The 18,898-nt window shown below is 33.6% G+C and overlaps 1 protein-coding gene across 2 annotated transcripts; it reads right to left on the bottom strand.

Moving 5' to 3' along the window:
- Nucleotides 1-820: 820 nt before the first annotated feature.
- LOC111301180 (rho GTPase-activating protein 7-like) lies at nt 821-18,689 on the bottom strand. 2 transcript variants are annotated; one of them, XM_022896661.2, is made up of 22 exons: nt 18,396-18,689; nt 16,960-16,996; nt 16,250-16,326; nt 13,361-13,431; nt 13,210-13,288; nt 12,911-13,055; nt 12,675-12,794; nt 11,397-11,474; nt 11,185-11,240; nt 11,031-11,100; nt 9,659-9,746; nt 8,798-9,041; nt 8,034-8,255; nt 6,419-6,766; nt 5,419-5,468; nt 5,068-5,128; nt 4,897-4,980; nt 3,925-4,038; nt 3,675-3,844; nt 2,657-2,726; nt 1,605-1,811; nt 821-1,335 (listed from the first exon to the last, which is right to left on the bottom strand). In XM_022896661.2, exons 1-22 carry the CDS (start codon nt 18,447-18,449, stop codon nt 1,153-1,155), a joined length of 2,628 nt encoding a protein of 875 aa, XP_022752396.2. In that variant the 5' UTR covers nt 18,450-18,689; the 3' UTR covers nt 821-1,152. The 2 variants fall into 2 exon arrangements, with proteins under 2 accessions (XP_022752396.2, XP_089600800.1); XM_089744674.1 differs by having other exon boundaries at nt 16,960-17,004; nt 18,396-18,617.
- Between the last annotated feature and the right edge of the window lie 209 nt (nt 18,690-18,898).

The raw sequence follows: 18,898 nt of genomic DNA, 5'->3' as shown, positions 1-18,898 counted from the left end.
AAAAGTTATGCTTAATACATAAAATTACTAATAAAATAAGATGATAATTATATTATGTTATGTTTGATATATATTTACAAGAAAAAAAATTATAAAGAGGATTAATATTTTCTTAATATAAAATTATTCAATTCTCGTTAAGTGAAAAAGTTTAAACTTATATGTCTAATTATACTTTTAAAAATTACGTCAATAATTTAAATTATATAAATTTTTAAAAAAAATAATTTTGATAAATAAATAAATTATCTTATTCTAATTTTTGTATATATCTAATATAAAATAAAATAATATTATTTAATTTAATTCTATTTATAATATTAATTCATATCTTGCATATCAAATATAAATAAAAATTATAATAATAAAAATATATCAACAAGTCAAATACGGATATATTTTTCATTTTTATTAAATTAATATATATTTTTATTAAAATTTTAATTTATTATTTTAATATTTTTTTTCATATAATTTTTATATGTTATCGTAATTGAAATTGGCATATCTTACCTTGCATAGTTTATTAACAATGATAAATACAACCAAAAACCTACAAAATAATTGAAAAAAAAAAAACCAGCATAAAGTTTAAACCCAACATATAGTAAGATTTAGAATAAAAAGGAATTGAGATCAGTGATCTACGATATTTCATCTCTGGTCTCATCATCAAGGCAAGACATTGCTCGACCCCTTTGCTTTTCCCAATGTTTAAACTTCGAAGTAACTTTCTTGGAAGAGATAGCATGAAATTCAAAATCAAGTTATCAAATTAAAATAAAGTTTAAACTCATCAATGAAAATATAAGAGAATGAATTAGCAAAACAGCAACCCACTCAATCAGTTTATATATTAATACAAATACAATAGTGCTCAAAATGGGAAAACAGTTTCTCTTCAATCACATTCGTTCAAATACATACCTCCTCCAAGCTCTACCTACTATTGACAGTGTCACTGCTTTTCTTTACAATGTCTCTGACAAAAATTAAAACAACATGGTCACAACTCCAATCACCATCTGACAACCAAAAAAAAGAAATAAATTTGTAGCGAGGAAGACCACAAGAAATACATTATATGCAACAATTTAGGATGTACAACAAGACAACATTGCTCCTCCAGATTTACTATACTGCCATCTCTGGTTAGTTCCATGGGGGTGATGATGGTCTGTACACAAAATCCTGAGAGGATGTGCCGTAGTTCAGGTCAAGGTTGTGGAGCTGTTCCATTAGTTGGGAACGCCTTTCTTTGAAAAAATCAAGACGGGTTGTTAATTCTACCAGAGCAGAAGAAGCTGCTGATGGATGTCTTGGATAATCAATCACCTGCAAATGATAACAGCATCAGTATATATCTACTAACTATTTCGTACAAGAATTAATCAGGCGTTAAGTTGGGTGATCTTGTTATGGGGTTTGTTGTGTATCAATCTTAAGCTAGTGAGAAACAGATCTGGAAGTTAGAAGGTTTCAAGTGATAGTCCAGCTTCATGTAATTGGATTCTGATGCACACCTTTCAATGGTTAAAATTGAAAGAAAGAGGCCCGAATATCAGTCACCCGTGTAGTAGAGTCGGAGGAACAGTCAGGCTTACCTCTGCTGCTCTTGAAGTCGATGGGATAGAGGCAGAATCAACGACACAAAGCTCATCCATAGACATATTTGCTGATGCCTCAGTACTTTTTGAGTCACTCAAGCTTGTTGAATCCATAAATTGCTTTCGAGTAGGCTGCATGCTGCCATTTCCAACTACCAATCCCTGTCCTTTAACATTCCTCCAGTCTGGTCCTAACAAATTTTCCTGCAGGATAGTTTTGAAAAGAATATTTAGAGTCCATAAAACAAGGACTGAACATGAATATCTGAAGGGATAGAACAAAAAAAATACATAATTTGCTGGAGTTCAAATGTAAGAAGAGTATCAGCTTCACAGGAATGGAGGCAGAAAAACTAAAGCATTAACAGATCTGCTCATCATCAATTTACTTTTGTCGCCATTAGCAGTTAAACTCCTTGATTTACGGCATCAAGATGGCAGAACAAGCATCGGTCAATTTTATATTCAAAAGACATTTCTCCAGAGCAAATGGCTCACTGTTGATAACAAGCAAAAACTTAATAGAGCACACTAGGATGTTCATGAAATTCATCAGAATGGTTACTTTGCCTTTTTGTACATATCCCAAAACTTCAAAACCAGATAATCTAGAAATTCATTCCTTCCACTAAGGTACCCTCCAACATTAAAAGAATCCCCAAAAAAAACCATAGAAAATTAAGGAATTGACCCAATTCAGGGAAAAAATGGACAATCCGCATAGAAATTTGGGCAGATGGATGACAGTAAGCCCAACTAGTATTGGGTCATCCAAATAATTCAAGGGCAGTAGGCCATCAGGGTTTGACCAGGTTTTAAACCACTTTGGGCTTAGAGTTCTTCCAGCATGGGCAGCCTTCAATGTCCCAATTAAACTGGGTTAAAATCGCTGCGCCATGCTGGTTCTAAAACAGTAGGAAAAAAATAATAATAAAATTATGAAAGCCAACAAGATCAAATTCTAAGAATTTTTCCTTAAATGAAATCTTAAAGTCTGATTCAATCAACTGAAATGCATAATTTTTTTAAAAGATATATTGAAGACACACCTCTGTTCTTTGTTTCCTCTCATGATTACAAAAGGCAAGGGTTGTGTCAAAATCGTGCTGAAGAAACCTCCTGCAGACATAAAAATATATATATTATATACATTTTAAGTACAGGGAGGGGAAGTTGACTAAAATTAACAAGTCTGGACTATCTAGCAGTCAAATTTTAGACCTTTATTATTACCACTTAGGGTAGTTAAAGAGTGCCCAGTAAAAAAAGCTCCAAAAATGATAAAAAGTGTAAATTATCAATCATTATAATTCCTTCAAAATCAACATATTACACATAACAACTACCATTACAATACAATAAAAACTCTTCATAACCATCTTGCAAAAGTTCTCTTCCCCTCTCTGGGATTCAATTGTTGGGTTTATTTTAAATTTGGTACTAACCACCTTCCCTTACAGAACTTTTTGGCTTTAAAGACTTAGAAGCTAATAAAAAGATGGCTCTCCTCCCACCCTCCACTCAAAAAAAGCCACCTATAAAAAAGCCTGTTTTCAAAGGTATCCTATAAGAACTTCATCTTCTTGAAGGATTGAATTCACCTTGATAGCTGAAGAACTTCAAAAGACCTTAGTCTTTAAAAGATATTTGTCAAGGTCCCCTGAAGGGAGCCCAAGTCTTGAGTTACCATACCATGCCTAAGAGTAATTGTTGCATACTTGCGTGACAACAGAAAAGCACAATATCCATGCATGTTATATTTAGGCTAAAATGATAGTATCGGGTTTCAGAATCCTCAAGAGGGAGCTTAAAAGATAACTCCTGATGCAAGGACCCAACAGGATGGAAACAAGTCAAATGACGGTTTCATGCACCAATAGGCAAAGATAAAAATGCATCTAGCAAAAGGAAAATTGAAGGCTAAAACCAGTATTGAAACGAGTTATTTTAAGCGATTCCTTGAGAACAATCATTATGACTTCATTGAATCTGCCATGCAACTGCCTACAAAGTTTAGAAATATAAAGCTTAGGAATCAAATGAACAAAAAGAATTCCATGAACTCACTGTTGAGAGTTATGATTTTGGACATGTTGATAACGGTCACATGCATCAGACAAGGAACCGTAATGATGTTGCCGTTGCTGATTCAGCTGATGATGGAGTTCTGCAACTTTTTGCTTCAATCTAGCCACATCAGCTTCGGCAAGAGCAATCTCCTCAAGCTCAGCCCTCGTCTTTGCATCAATTTAAGTTATAAGAAGGAGGAATGCTACATTTAGAAAAGAAAAATGGTTCTCTTGACATCTATACAAACCTTGGAATCCATTCCTCGGGAACTAGAAATTTGTCCTGATGACATGCTCAATCCAACTTCAAGTGCTGCTCTAAGATCCCTTTCAGCTTGTAGCTGCTCTTGCAATCTAGAGACCTATAGAGTCATTTACAGGCAAGTTGGAACACAACTTCAGGAGCATAATTCTCCAATAAAAGGTTAGATAATTGCAAAAGAAAAATCAATTCTTAACAAGAAAGTAGATAGATATATGTTCTCTGTTAGATGTTCCGCACAATATTTTTAGTTCAAACGGTATCAAATTTTTACCCCCTTAGTTGTTCTATAGTCTGCAAAAGTTGGGGAAAAAAAAATCAACTCCCCAAGTATAATTATAAAACGACAAATGCAAGCCACAATTCAAGTTAGCATGTCTCTCTGCAGATTGGACTTCATCCAATCATCTAAGCAGCCATCATCAGTTCAAAAACCTTCACTTCCCAAAGGCATTTTATATTGCATGTAGTTCAGAAACAGCACAAGAAAGATATTTACAACTGCATAAGCCCATAGGGTTGTTAGCGTCCAGAGAATTTTAAAACCTTTTCTTTTTCAAACAGGTCTAAGAAAGTTCAAAATCTCATCCTCTGTATCAAATTGAAGAGCAAGGCCCAATAGAATAATCAGAAGCAGGAAACATAAGAAAAACATGGTTGTTGTTTTCTACAATAGGATTAAATTTAGGACCCAAGGATGGATCCTTACTACTGTGATAAAATAAAGTTTAGAAGCCAATTCCTCATTAAAGTAAAAAAAAAAAAAAAAAAAAAGCCCAAGAAAATGCATAGAAACAGGCCTATGTAAAGCACGTACTAGTAATCCAAAATGATTGCAAAACAAAAGTTTCTAAGACTAGATTCCTAGCTGAACATGTTACGCAAAAATCAGCAACCAGATTATGAAATAAAAGATCTCTGAAGAGAAATAAGTATTCAATTGGCAAGAAAGAAATACATCTTGTTCAAGTGCCAAGCGACGTTCATGCAAAGCTTGTTTTCTTCGTTCCAAGCTAGCTTGTAAAATTGCATTTCCTCTAGCCTACAACACGTAATGAGCAATCTGTTAGTGGAAACAGAAAATACTTCTCTAGTTGACGATAGAATGATTTTAAAAAAGTAGTGCTACCTCTTTTGCAATACGATGTTGCAGATCATTCTTTGTGATCTCAAGCCTTTGTATAGCAAGCCTAGAAAAAGTTCAACAAATTGATTTTGTGATTATAATATGGCAGACATTTAGATAGTTTTAATATAAGAAGTCAACTGAACACTGTTTTAACAAATGGACATTTTACAACGCTATCAAGTCATAATCAGAAGTAAATAGACTTTTAAGATGGATAATAAAAGTCATATGCGTACAAAGAAGGCATGGAAAAAGCTCAAAGCTCGAGCAATAGTTTTCAAATGCAGACATACAAGTTAAAAGGAATGCAATAATAAAGCTGAAAGCTACAAGATGTAATGAGTATCTTACTCTTCTTCACCAGAAGAATCAGCAGATTCCATTGACGGTGTCTTTCTGGCCTGTAAAACAAAGTCAATGAAGATTCGAGTGAGAATGGTTTTAATCTGTGAACCAAAAATGTATGAGAGAAAAAAACCTCATTGTGTTCCCATGTGTGAAAGCAAAGCATATGTATGTTCACCAACAAAATAAGGATTAACGTTTAAGTTGCAAAGATAAGTGCAGTAACAGTTTGTAGAGATATACTTGTTCCCTTACAAAGTCTAATTAAATAAAACCATCAACGTCAACTAAGAATCTTAGCGTATAAGATTGCACATTATCAAAATATTCAGATAAGTAAATTATGCAATTCTTAAAAACACAAAGGATTTTCGTTAAGAATATCATTTCTTGGCTAGCTGATGCAGCTATCATATTTGCCATTATTATATTCAAGTACACAAAAATGTGCAGCCGTCCAAATGAGTGCAGGAACAAAAGAATTTGTCAAAACTTACTACACAAGGGAGAAATGAGAGAAAAGAAATTTTATCCATGCAAAGAAACTGATGACTGAGGAGAACGGTTAAACAAGTTGCGGCTATATCAGCCAGAAACATTGAATTGAGAATAACAAATGCAATCTCCGGTTGGTGAGGATTGTTATCTATTGAATGATGGAATAGTTTGGCCTGACAGTTGAGCTTTGCTTGCTGGGTTTATCAAAAATAATAAAAGCAAAAGAAAGAAAATAACCTGAGTAATGGGAAATCCTAGAGAATGCGGCAACAAAACAGAAAGCAAAGATGCAAGAATAAATAAAGCTTTTAACTTAATTTTAAGACTCCTTTCGAAGATCAATTTTTCTTATCTACATGATTGGAAAGTTTATCAAGACATAGAACTTTAATTTAATCAACCATATCTAAAATCCATTCAGAAATTGCTTGAATCAATGTGATGTGTCTAAGCGCATGTAATTTGAGTTCCTGACAATTAGACAATGCATCATAAAAAGATAACTCACATTGCTTCTTCCCCAAAATGTTGATCTCTTTGCATTGAGACTGGACCCTTTAGCTTTCGCAACTGGCTTCTCAGTGGAAGATTCAAGTCCAGGTGAAGATATAGGATGGCCAGGATCCATTGAAGACAGAATCTCACTCATTGACCGGTAAGATTCAGTGGTAGGTAGAACGCTTGGGACATCTATCTCATTAATTGGATTTTCATTTTCTTTATTTTTCTTACCTTGTTCCTCCAGCTGAGCATCAGGATCTCTCATCTGTAGAGGATCTACAGCTAAGCTTATTATCTCAGCCTGAGCATTATTGTCTCTAGGGGATTCAACATCTGAACCATTATCCCCAAATGCCTATACACAAAAAAATAACAAAATGAATGTACCAATTCAGTAAAGGGATTATCACTCAAGTTCTGCAACTGTTTTAGTAGGAAGGAATAAACAAATCAGCATTAAACATAGCATCAATATCGTGAATGAAGTTTACATGGATAATTTGACAGGGGCCTAGTGCTATTGAGAAAAAATAGAACATCAAAGGACCTATAACGTGAAAAACAAGAAGGTTTCATTCATTCAACTCCAGTCCTTTATCAAGTTAATGCCTAGTGTGCAGCATTAACCCTAAACTAGATGGGTTATGTCGAATGTGTAAAAGCACACTCTTCATAGGATACTTGGAGTAAATTTTGCTTTACTATTTCAATTTTCAATACATACGATTTTCCTTCTGGTGGCAGCAAATCATTCATTAATATAGATGCATCAGTAGGCCTGAAGTGCACGCAATGAAACTATCTACACTGTGGTTCTCCTAATTTATCCTCACAGCTTTTTCATAGCATATAGATGACTTCTTTCTTATTTTATCTTCTTTTATATTACCACATATAACAACTCCATCTCAAATGTGTGTTCTTTTTCATTTTATCCTCTTTTATACTACCACAAATGACAAATCCATCTCAAAAAAACACATTTCAACTAAACTCACTCAAATTCTATAAGTAGTATGCTCCTTCATGGATAATCACAAGCCTAGATACCTTTTGTTCATAGGACATGATTGTTATAGTTTATAATCACAGAGACAACACTTCGAAAGAATCAAATCATATGATTCCCAGCTGCAGAGTATACACAAAAGAGCAAGGAGATGGACTACTATTATGCATGAAGCCCATCAACTTCTTAAGTTCAACACAAGTGTATCATACCAACAATGAAAAAATCTTTAAACTAATTTCCACATCCAAGATATCCTAATACCATTTCTGAACATTGTTCATCACAACAGACATCATAACAATTTATTGTATTAGTCAGTACATGAGTATGTGCATGTGCAAAAGTGTTCATGGGAGGGCTCAGTTGACATATTGAAAATCTAAGCCTGAGCTCAGCCATGTAATCATATTATGTTTATTTTATATATTTTAAAATTAAATAGAAAACATTATTTATTAATATAATAATGTCCTCAGGACAGACTGGGGCCTAAAAGTTCATGTTCAGACCCAGTCCAAGTCGGGCCAGGCCCCTAGCCCATGGACACCTATAGTGTGCACATGGAAATATAAGCTTTACGCTTTTATAGTAAAGGGATATGACAAAGAACCTTGTAGTCATAAAGATCACTGTCTGCATAGCCACTGCTTTCACTTAATTTCCCACTGAGAACACGTTCAGAATCATCATTTGTGTCTGGATCGGCTTCATTTTCTGCATCATGGTAGCCATTGTCTTTCATATCTGGATTTTCATCATCAGTCGAATCTTCACTAGCACTATTTTCAATCCGGGAATCGGCTGAAATAGAACATCTTAGTAGATTTTCATCCTGAAACAACACAAATGATCACCACAAATAGTACTATACTAAAGGAGACCACACGCACAATATTCTGATAATACAAAGGTTAACAATATTTTGAAACTAGAATTATGAGAAAGAAAACGTTTGAAGTCATTAGAAATATTACAAGAGAGGAACAAGCTTTCAACAATTAGTGACAGCACGAACAACTCAAGCTGGAAATTGCTCAATAATAAGGCATAAAATGACATTTCCATCACATTCACAGTGGCTGTACTAGCTAATTACTAAACTCATTCAAATCAAGAGAGTTCTAAATGGTTTATGCTTAATTAATACTAATAGGTAAATGGCTATAAATGATATGATATAATTTCAAGCATCATAAATTTATATAACTTCTTTTTCATGATATATCATTTGAATACAAACTTGGGTATGAATTATTCTAAAAAACATTAAAGAAAGCATATACTCAGGAATTATCATGTAGCATAACAAATCATAAAGAAAGCATTTAGATTGATAAGGTATATCCAATAAAAATGAAGTTGAGAGCAGCTTACATCAAAAATATTCTCATACTCCTCCAAAAGAGTTGTAATGATGGCTTGAGCATTATTAGCAGCATTTGCAGCAGCAAGAAGCTGGGCAGAATTATCACCGTTAACATCAAAGTCATCCTCCAACTCACATTCACCAGCTAAAAGGGGGCGTAAAAGCAAAGGTGACATGCAAGCTGCTACAGCAGATGGAGTCATTCGATTCTCATGAACATGAGATGAGATTGTATGCATCATCTTCAGAATCCTACAAAACATATCACATTATGTAAATCACTAAATATTTAAAAGAACTTCCACGTATCTTTACCTATGAAAAAGACAGATCTGAAGCATGTTTAAGAGGCAATAGTAATAAATGTATTTTTTAAGTAAATAAAAGTACAATGTTGGAAAAGCACTTTTGTCAATTCAAAGCTCCCCTATGGATCAAGTAGCTTCTCCTCTATTTATGGTAGTCTAAACACTTATCGTGGTTGACCCTTTCCACAAATGTCATCCACAAAGAGCACAACCAAGTGAGATAACTAGATGGCAAATCCCAAGCTTTCTTAGCAATGAATCACAATTTAGCATCTACTTTTGTGTCAAAGCATTGGGCTAACTAAATCATACATGCAGCAAATTCATCTTTTCAGCATTCATGTCTTATGTCAACAAGATGTCTATTATTAATGCAGTTTTTAAGTTATCAAATAAAAAAATATAAAAGAAACAAGCATTTATTGTATAGAATTGCATGGTTTTTAAAATTTAAGATGTCAATTATAAAAGTTTTCAAGCACAGTAACACCATAAGCCACAATGGATGCAAATTGGGGGGAAAAGTAAAACAAGTTATGTTAAAAGAGATAGGGAGGTGACCTTTGTAACAGACGCCTGTTTGGTTCAGGAAATGTCTCTAATATCACAGAGCGCATTGCACTTATCCGAGCTTCCTTCCGATCAATTTCTTATCCAATAAAAACATAAACAACAGTATTAACTTTTACAGACACATGGAACAATTTTACACCAAAATCGAAAATAATTTAAAAAATAAAATAAAACTTACGTAACAATTACAAGGAAACAAAAAGAATTAAAGAACTGTTGGAACAGAACTTGATGCTTTTCACAGTTAACCAAAATCTTAACTTAATCAAAATGATATATTATACAGTGTACCAGTTGCACTTGTACCCCAAAAAAAATTTTGTACCAGTTGCAGCAGATAGGAATCAAACAGAAACCACAAAACTTGATGAATATGATGTTTCTTAAACTTGGTAAAAGTAAGATATGCATTTGCTCCAGGATAAATGCATAAAGTTCAAAGCCACAAAAAGCTTGTTCATTCAAGTTTAATCATTTTATACATGCAAAAAGAATTAGAGAGTGGTCATGGCAATGCAACAATAATAACATTAGCAGATTCAAGACCCCTGTCAAAGCAATTTAAATACGCATAAGTAGAACCATGTCAGACCAAATTGGAGCATCTATCATACTTCTCATATTTTAACAAATGAGCTGATATTACAAAACCACCCAACAAAATTATAACTTAGCTGCATGGTTAAACATCATGCCAGCAAATATTAGATAGTATTTTTTTCTTAACGTCTCTATTTGTATGTTTCATTTTCTTTCAATTCCAGTGACCACAAAAATGGACCACTTTGTCAATCATAAAATTCAAAATGCTAAGAAATAAGTACAAAAACCTGTCAAACACACCAAAGATTCTATTCTTGCCCTTAAATACTGATCTATGTTATGTTTCCAATAAATATTTATATAAAATAAGTATATGTTTGCTGGGAATTAACAGGGCAATTTTTAGCTTCATTACCTAGTTTTTAAGTATATCTTGGTCCAGGGTAAGATATTCCTTTATTTGCATCCATAAATTGCCCAAAAATTGAGGGACGTTCAAGCTCTAAGTGCCCTATTCTTCTATTCACTCTAGGCTTGCCATGTAAATATATAATGCACCCACAATATGAACTCAGCATGCAAAACTCATGGCTACAAGAAAAAATGATCATGTGAAGCATCATAACTTCATAAAGCAGGGTTTTACTTTTTGCTTTAAACATACATATAATGCACCAAATTCTGTCCCAAGAATAGGTACTGAGTATGTATAAAAACAATAAATCTCTTTTAACATCTTAAAGAGGTACTATCAAAATTCAAAGTGAAAAACTTGAGAGAAAATATGGGAGAAGGAAAAGGAAAGAGGCAAACATACTGTAAGCCTCCAGCAATGAAGTACAGCAGGAAGCAGGAACTGGGGATGAGGGTAGCTCCCTTAGTATGTGCTGCGGATTAAACACCTTGGCTGATTAAGGAACATGAACATTCATCAGATAACCACAAATGGAATAATGTACTGACAAAATTACCTTAACACAGTCTCCCACAACATGAGCATCCTCATCAAAACCAAATTCAGTCTTGCCTACATTACAAATACGGAAGACAACACAGCCTTAATTTGGATGGCAAGATAACAACATAACTTAACTACAAGCAATGTAAAAACCAGTTAAGAAATCCAAATATGCAAATATGTGGATATTGTAAGATAATCATCAATTTCAAATGAAAAAAATACCCTGTTCATATTCTTGAACTCTGCGATCGACCTCCTCAACATCTGCAGACTGCCGTAGAATTCCCTCAACTTTAGTTCCTGTTATAGAAACATCATACGGTAAATGAAAAAAAAAAAGTAATAGAGAAGCAAGAAAACCCTTTCTTCACTTTCTCCCCTTCAGGTCTCTTCATGTAATCAGTGAAATTTCCTAGTTGTTCTTCCAAAATAGGCTTGCTACTATTAGCTTTACAAACTCAACCAGATCATAAAGTTTAACTATGTATCCCAACTATCCTAAATTGATGGAATACCAGAAAGGCAATTGCTAGTGCAGTCGAGCAATCTAGCCTAGATGATGGCTCAGAAACTCAGACCTAGAATAAAAAATAATAGATGATCAGAAGGATGTCTATGCATATTCACATTACAACTGAAAAAGCAAACTGCTAGCCTAGCAAAGGATCTTAATTTGCAGGATATAGAAAGGCATAGGACCCAATGCTACAGAAAATCAAAATATTAGCAGCTACTGTGCAGTAGAAAAGGATTAAAAAAGATTGTATAGCCAGTTTCATTTTAATCCTTAATAGTTTTAGTTGAAGCAACAACAATCTTACCATAGGCTGATTGTGGAAATCTAATCTTCATTATTACAAGTTGACTTTGTCTATTTTAGTTAAAGTCTCTTATTTTTAGAATGAGTGATTTGGGTAATTACACCAAATCCATTAGATATTTTCCTATTATGTGTAGAGAGTAAATTACTCCTTTGATTAGCTGTTTTAATGCATGAAAATCTTGGGTTTTACGGCTGAGAATATTCAGTCTTTAGCCTATATATTTTCATGCAATTCTAAAATTGCAATAAGAAAAATATAGAAGAATAAAATAGTTTTATTCTAGAGATTTCTTCACTGATATTGCAATCTGATCATTTCTGTGCGTGCAGGTGTGTGGAAGGGGCATCCAAAACCTCCCCCAACTGCTTCTTTCAGACCACTCCCCATTTATATTCTACAAAGTGAAAACCTAAATAACCAAGAGATACTTAAATCATCGTAATGTTTTACTACATAAAGCTATGGATTTCTACAGAGTAACCAAACGGATGGTCACATATCTTCACTACTGTTATGATCATGAGAATAAAACCAATTCAAAAGATTAAGACTACAAATCTCTAGACAAGACAACTGTGTGTGAGATAGGCTTCACTTTCAATCAGACATAACAAGACAGCGAAAAGAATAGTTCAAGTAACATACTTAATAATCACAATTTAAATTCAACGCTTACCAAACTTCTCAAGAAACCGCAAAGCTTTCTCTAGGAATGATGGGCTCCCATCAATGTCTTCAAGCGCAAGCAAAATTGGTCTTCCAACAACCAATGATTTAGCAGTGCGTTTGTCTCTCCCTAAGAACAATCCAAAAATCTAATAAAAATAAGTGAAAAAAAAAATTGCAGAACAATCAGTAGACAATGAATGATGATCATCAAATAAATTTAAGAAGAAACTATGGGGAACAAACATTGATGGAATGACCCTTCAATTGTATCAGTTGTGTCATTTCGGAAAATCCCATTTTGTCCCATGACAAGGGCAGCACTTGGCGCCTGTGCGAGGGCATGTTCTAGAGCTGTCTTCCACTCATACAAGTCCTCTGATGTCTCTGCCTGAATTTAGAAAGCAACAAGGAAGGTATTAGTTTGTTGAACATTTTATTCAGGAAAATCACAGACTGTAAGTCATTCAAATATGTCAAAAAACAAATCAATAAACAAACATATAAAATAATAGCTGAACAACATCCAACTACAGATGATGCACCTTAAGAGTGAAAGCCCGTCCATCACGTCCATCAGGAAACAATACAGTCAACAACTTTTTATCTTCTCTAACAACAACACTGCAAACAAGAGGAACTATAAGCAAGACTATTGTGACAACTATCATAGAAACATACAATAAATATCCACACCTTCCAGAATTGTTCAAGTCAATGCCCCCCAAAGTCAAATTAACTTCACTACCTCTTTGTGGTAGGGCACTCTGCAAGAAAATTAAAACAATAAACATTTGTTGCAATTAAGCCTGAAAATAAACTTTTAATGAACATTCAATACATAAAAAGCAAGGCAATGATTAGATTGTCCTTCTCTCTGCAGGAAAATGAAGCAACAAGATTTGTCTCAATTAAGCCCTGTAAATAAGATCTCTAACCAATGTGTTAAAAGTGAACAATGTAAATTATCAGTGTCTCCCACCTTCCCTCTTTCTTCAAAGAAATGGAGGGGAGGAATACATAGAAAGATCAAATCAGAAAATCAATTGCATGTTCAAACATTTCACTTAATCTAAAACCACATGCAAAAGTTGTGAAATATTATATTATTTCCATGCAAACCACAATGTTGGACTCGCATCAAGATAGAAACTCCTACCCTAATATCTTTTGCAGAGGGTAGCCAAGACTTCTATCATCAGTTTTGACCTTTTAACTTTAGGAGAAAGGGAGAGAATGATAGACAAAATCATATTGCATCCTGTTACCAGGCACTGAATATTTCACTTTCTCTAAACCATGCATCATAAAGAGTGACATGTTAAGTATTTCCATCCAACCACAAGCTTCGCTCTTACAACAAATACAGGAACTTTATTTGCTGATAATTTTAGCAGAGTGTGGTCCAAGACCTTAATAGGATATTGCCATAGTTGGTCATAACTAGATTCCTGTATAGCAAATCTCGACAAACCTTGGCAAACAATAGACCCTCAAAAATGTTGCAAAGCAGAAAAGGAAGTCATGAAGTACCCCACCCTCTCAAAAAGGGTAACGGTGGCACATTCGGTTGGTAGGTTAGAAAGGCATGTTCTATACTGAGCCAGAGTTCCTTCCCTAGCAAGCATGCGAAGACATTCAACTCATCCTGGATAACAATACTGCCTCACTGGGTCAAATTCCAAGCATAAATTTCTGCCAACTCACCAAAAGAAACCATCAATGCAGATGGAAGTCCCTTAGAGTGTCAGAGATAGGATAATAGTAAGCAACCCTCTTCTCACCAAACGACGTTGTAAGGATTCACCCCCTGCAATGAGTTGCAAAGCACATGTCTATTCTCTCTGAGGTGAAAAGGGCAGGCATGTCCAACTGGAAGCACAGAAAAGCATTTACCATGGAAAGGTAAAACTCTTTCTTTAACCTCCAAGACAAAGCTGTAAAGTTATCCTCTATATCATCATAATGCTTTGACCAGTTGTACTCCCAAATTTGAGTTGCCAAAGAACAGCAATATGAGCTAGGAAAACACAGAGTGCCTCAGCATGTTAAGACAGGATAAGACTGTCTCCGCAACCACCATCAATCCCAACTTAAAAGGTGAAGTCATAGAAAAGGAGTTCCAGCTCATAATAATGCAGAAAGATTCCTAAAATCCTAGGTCAAAGATCTTTAAGAAGTTCAAGAAGATCCTCAGTATTGATGGTAATCCATTAAATTTTAGGATCCAGGTTATCAACATATACCACGCCTAAAATGTGTTCCAAATTTAGCCATCAATGACATAGGTGATACCCAGCGAAGCATAAATACACGTACAAGATATAAGTATGATATGATATAGATATGTTGAAATGACAATCTTCAACAAATTAAGATCTCATACAGGGAGGATTCCTTCAACAAATTACAATCCTTTCTGTATCATAGCTTATATTTGCAAGAGTAACACTTATGATATGCTATTCTCAACAAGTTTTCACAGTTTGCACATGAGAGTAACTTGTATAACTGAAAGTTTGACTATGAAATTGCAATACAACTGCTGATTCTTCTCAAATCAGATTTAACCTTCATATTTGGCTTTTATGAACAAAAATCTGCATTTTTTTCTTCTTTTGTATCCAAGGAACAAACCTCAGCAAGAATCCTTCAGTCTCTAAGATTCCCTCTAACAATTGGATTCTTTAATTCCGTGAAAATTAGTGCTACTAGCTAAATGTTAAGATTGATGGTAAAGATCTGATCCAAAATATCAACAATTGTTTACACTAATTGACTTCATGCTTAGATTGTCAAAAGGAAAATTTCTTCCACATCTTGTTTCCTTCAAGGCAATGAAAATACAAAGCCTTCACTCTTACACATTTTTCCAACAACATAACTTCATATGTTAAGGGGATGATACAGATTCTAACGATCATCTCAATTTAAGTTTCAACAGTCCCCAACATGTTTGTTGCACATAATTTGCAACCGAAAAAAGCATATGAGTGTGTGTGGTATTGTTATTATCCTCTACCAATGTCAATACGGAATGATATAAAACGTACAATCAAATCATGCTTATGGCCAAAAGTGCAAAGGCATTTATATAGCATAGCACATCAAGAAGTGAGAAAATCTAAATTAGTAGCATATTGATGATACAATGGTCTACAACCACTCTCCAATTCCCGTGATCCTGTGTAGTATAATGTTGCATATAATCAATCATTATCCTAATATATGTACAATAATTCTAAATGGTTTAAAATATACTATTAAACCATTCCAACGCTAAAGCTTTGAAAAGACATGGTATGTATACAACAGTATAAAAAAGTGAGGAAAAAACAACTAACGAATTAAAACTTATACAACAGAAGATTTTTGTTTAAAATGCAAAATCATTTTCCTAAATTCCATTTTTATACATCCAATAAACGTCACATAGCTATGAACTTAGTGATTAGACAACAGATTAGTAGCACTAGCATGTCTTCAGAAGCACATAAAAGTGCAAAATCAGTAGAACAGAAATTTGGAATAAAAAAAAAGCCATACTATAATTACTCAAATAATGGAAGGATGATAAGCACTAACAGGATTGTTTTTAAAGAAGACCAAGGAAGTGCGTGTGAGGATAAACCACCTCTTCTTCCAAGACTTCCAACCAATCCCTGCAGAAGTTCAACACAAACTTATAAAATAATGTTAGATAAGCTATACGGATAATTGAATGAAAGGAGTATTTAAAAAACATAATTATATGACCAGACCCCACAAATTTGAGAGATGATTAAAGTTATTTTGATAAAAAGTAATGGAGGAGATATCAATCCTGCTCTTAATTTAACCAATATTAATACAAAAGATACGTGTCCTCCAAGAACATGGAGCAAAGCATTGTGCAAAATTAATATTGTTCCATCAATAAAGAAGAATAACTACTTCAACAAGGTTTACCAAGAAGACAAAGAAGCAAAAGAATGTAGGTATGGTGTATACAGTACAGAAACACAGTCAACACAGAGAGAACAAATTTACCGCTATAGATATAGATACAGACAACTACACATGCAAAGAGTTGAGGCAAATTATACACACAAAGCTATACTAAGTAAACGACTTGTTTTTCCTAATCATTATAAATAAAAACAATTATTCTTTAACTAATTAAAATAAATAGATATAAGCATTAATTACACACGTACAAGCCATGGCCAGATAGTAAAACTGTAGAGGGAAGATATAACTAAGAAAAGAATTAAAAGCAGGGAAGAGAACAAACAGTGATCAAAAACTTTACAAACCTTTTGAGGATATGAAAAGGGGGCCACTCTTGAAAACCTGTGAAATTATTACATGTCAGAAGCCATGAAGCCATGAAACCATGAAAAGGTGCCAATTGTCCAGTGTAAAACTAATTATACCCGTGCAAATAGAGCTTTCAATCAATTCAATGTAGCACGTGCATCATTGAAGGTACCACTAAAACCCAAATTTTTAATGTTATACTGTCAGTTAATGCTATGTAAACCAATCAATTAACGTTCGAAGCAATGATTTTTTACATAACGGACTAGGTTGTTCTTCTCAAGAATTACAAACTAACCATTGAATTTATTATAACAATGATAGTTTACGTAATCGACTAGGTTGTTTCTCAAGAATTACCCCAGAGTTGTGGCAATGCATGGATTAACCAGTTGAAATTAAAATGTGACTATAGATAGCATATCAGTTCATAAAGTCATACCAAGCAGCTTGGAAACTAAATCAGATAGTGGACGACCTATAAATTGAGGCATTCAACATCCATAGTACACCAAGATCTCAAGGAATCAGTGTAAGAACAGATTACAGCTTTTAAATTAAAGAAAAATGTAGCTATGGGAATGGAATGAAGTGTAAATTCATTGATTTCAAAAAGGTGTTGATCGAATTTCCTAGCTTCCTCCACATATCTTTTTTTTTTTTCTTTTTTATGTGATCAGCCCATCTTGATTCATTAAATTTTCTGTTTCAACATAAAGCAACACTTTTAAGTCACCAAAATATATACTGAATAGCATGAGAAATTTCCCACTATAACACAATTAGAAGTTGGTTTTGCATAATTTCTTCAATCTATAGCATTAAGGGGGATGAGGAAAGAAAAAGATGTATGCAGGCCATTTTATTGACACTTATTAGTTACTCTACTTGTTTAAGATAAAATTCTTTATTGGTTCCATGCATGATGATATGCTTTTAACTTATTACATATTGCAATTTCAAAATTAAACTCCTTAGTTTCAAATTCCCAATACTTGCCTGCTTATATACTTTTAACTATTTACATATTGAAATTTCAAAATTAAACTCGTTAGTATTCAAATTCCCAATACTTTCAACCACAATGCTATATTTGATCCAAACAACATTATTAATCTCTATTTTATTTTCGATTTTCAAAATTACCGCTATTTGAGCTCTCTTAAACACCCTTCGTTCTTCCAAATTGATAGACAATAATATTAGTAAAAAAAGCTGAACTTCAATTTAAAAATATTAAAATCTTTTAAATTCTACCAAAAATATTGATGTAAAGGCCTTAATCAAAAGTTTATTATCAGTAACATCATAAAACCAATCCAAACAATGCATAATAAAAAGATCCAAAAACTCTTTCTATTCACATTCCATTTTCTCAGGAACCATACCAAAAATATAAAATATAAAATAAAATTGAACAAATAGATGTTACCGTATTTGAGGCTCCCCCTCTTGGCCGCTCGAATGCCGCTAACGAAGCCGACATTTTCGCAGATTAACATTGAAATATTCAATCATTCAAAAAAAACACAAATTCGTCAGCATTTCAACATCTCAGCGAATTGCTCGGCGTTCGACATTGAATCAACACAGTAGATCGGCGAGTAAACTCGAATCGAGGCGAGATCTAAAAGCTTAGAGCAAATAATTTAAACTTACGGTTTTTCCTTTTTTTTTTTTTTTTGAAAGAAAGATCGATTAATACAGACAATAAAGAACAATCACCAACCGAACTACCACACCCTCTCTATAAATATACTTAAATTATTTACCTAAATAATACTTCTATTTCAATTTCCTTTTTGGTTCTGTTACATATTTTTTGTAACTTATATTATAATTTTTAATGTTATTTATTTTCGATTAGGTACATATGGAAATCTGAGAGAAAAAATAAAAAAAGAAAAAGGCAGCCTTTGCTTTTCACCTACTTCA

The sequence above is a fragment of the Durio zibethinus genome, chromosome 15 (genome assembly GCF_047325235.1).
Source record: "Durio zibethinus cultivar Kanyao isolate XHJ-2024 chromosome 15, ASM4732523v1, whole genome shotgun sequence".
Taxonomy (NCBI): Eukaryota; Viridiplantae; Streptophyta; class Magnoliopsida; order Malvales; family Malvaceae; genus Durio; species Durio zibethinus.
Note: the sequence above shows the minus strand (reverse complement) of the source record. Positions and strands in the feature narration are given on the sequence as shown.

What these genes read in the sequence shown, in the direction of transcription:
- LOC111301180 (XM_089744674.1), bottom strand. Translation starts at nt 18,465, where the DNA reads ATGTTAATCTGCGAAAATGTCGGCTTCGTTAGCGGCATTCGAGCGGCC. An exon ending in TTGTGGGAGACTGTGTTAAG is followed by an intron (nt 11,101 to 11,184) that starts GTAATTTTGTCA and finishes TTTAATCCGCAG; the next exon opens with CACATACTAAGGGAGCTACC. An exon ending in CCCGAGGAATGGATTCCAAG is followed by an intron (nt 3,845 to 3,924) that starts GTTTGTATAGAT and finishes ATTGATGCAAAG; the next exon opens with ACGAGGGCTGAGCTTGAGGA.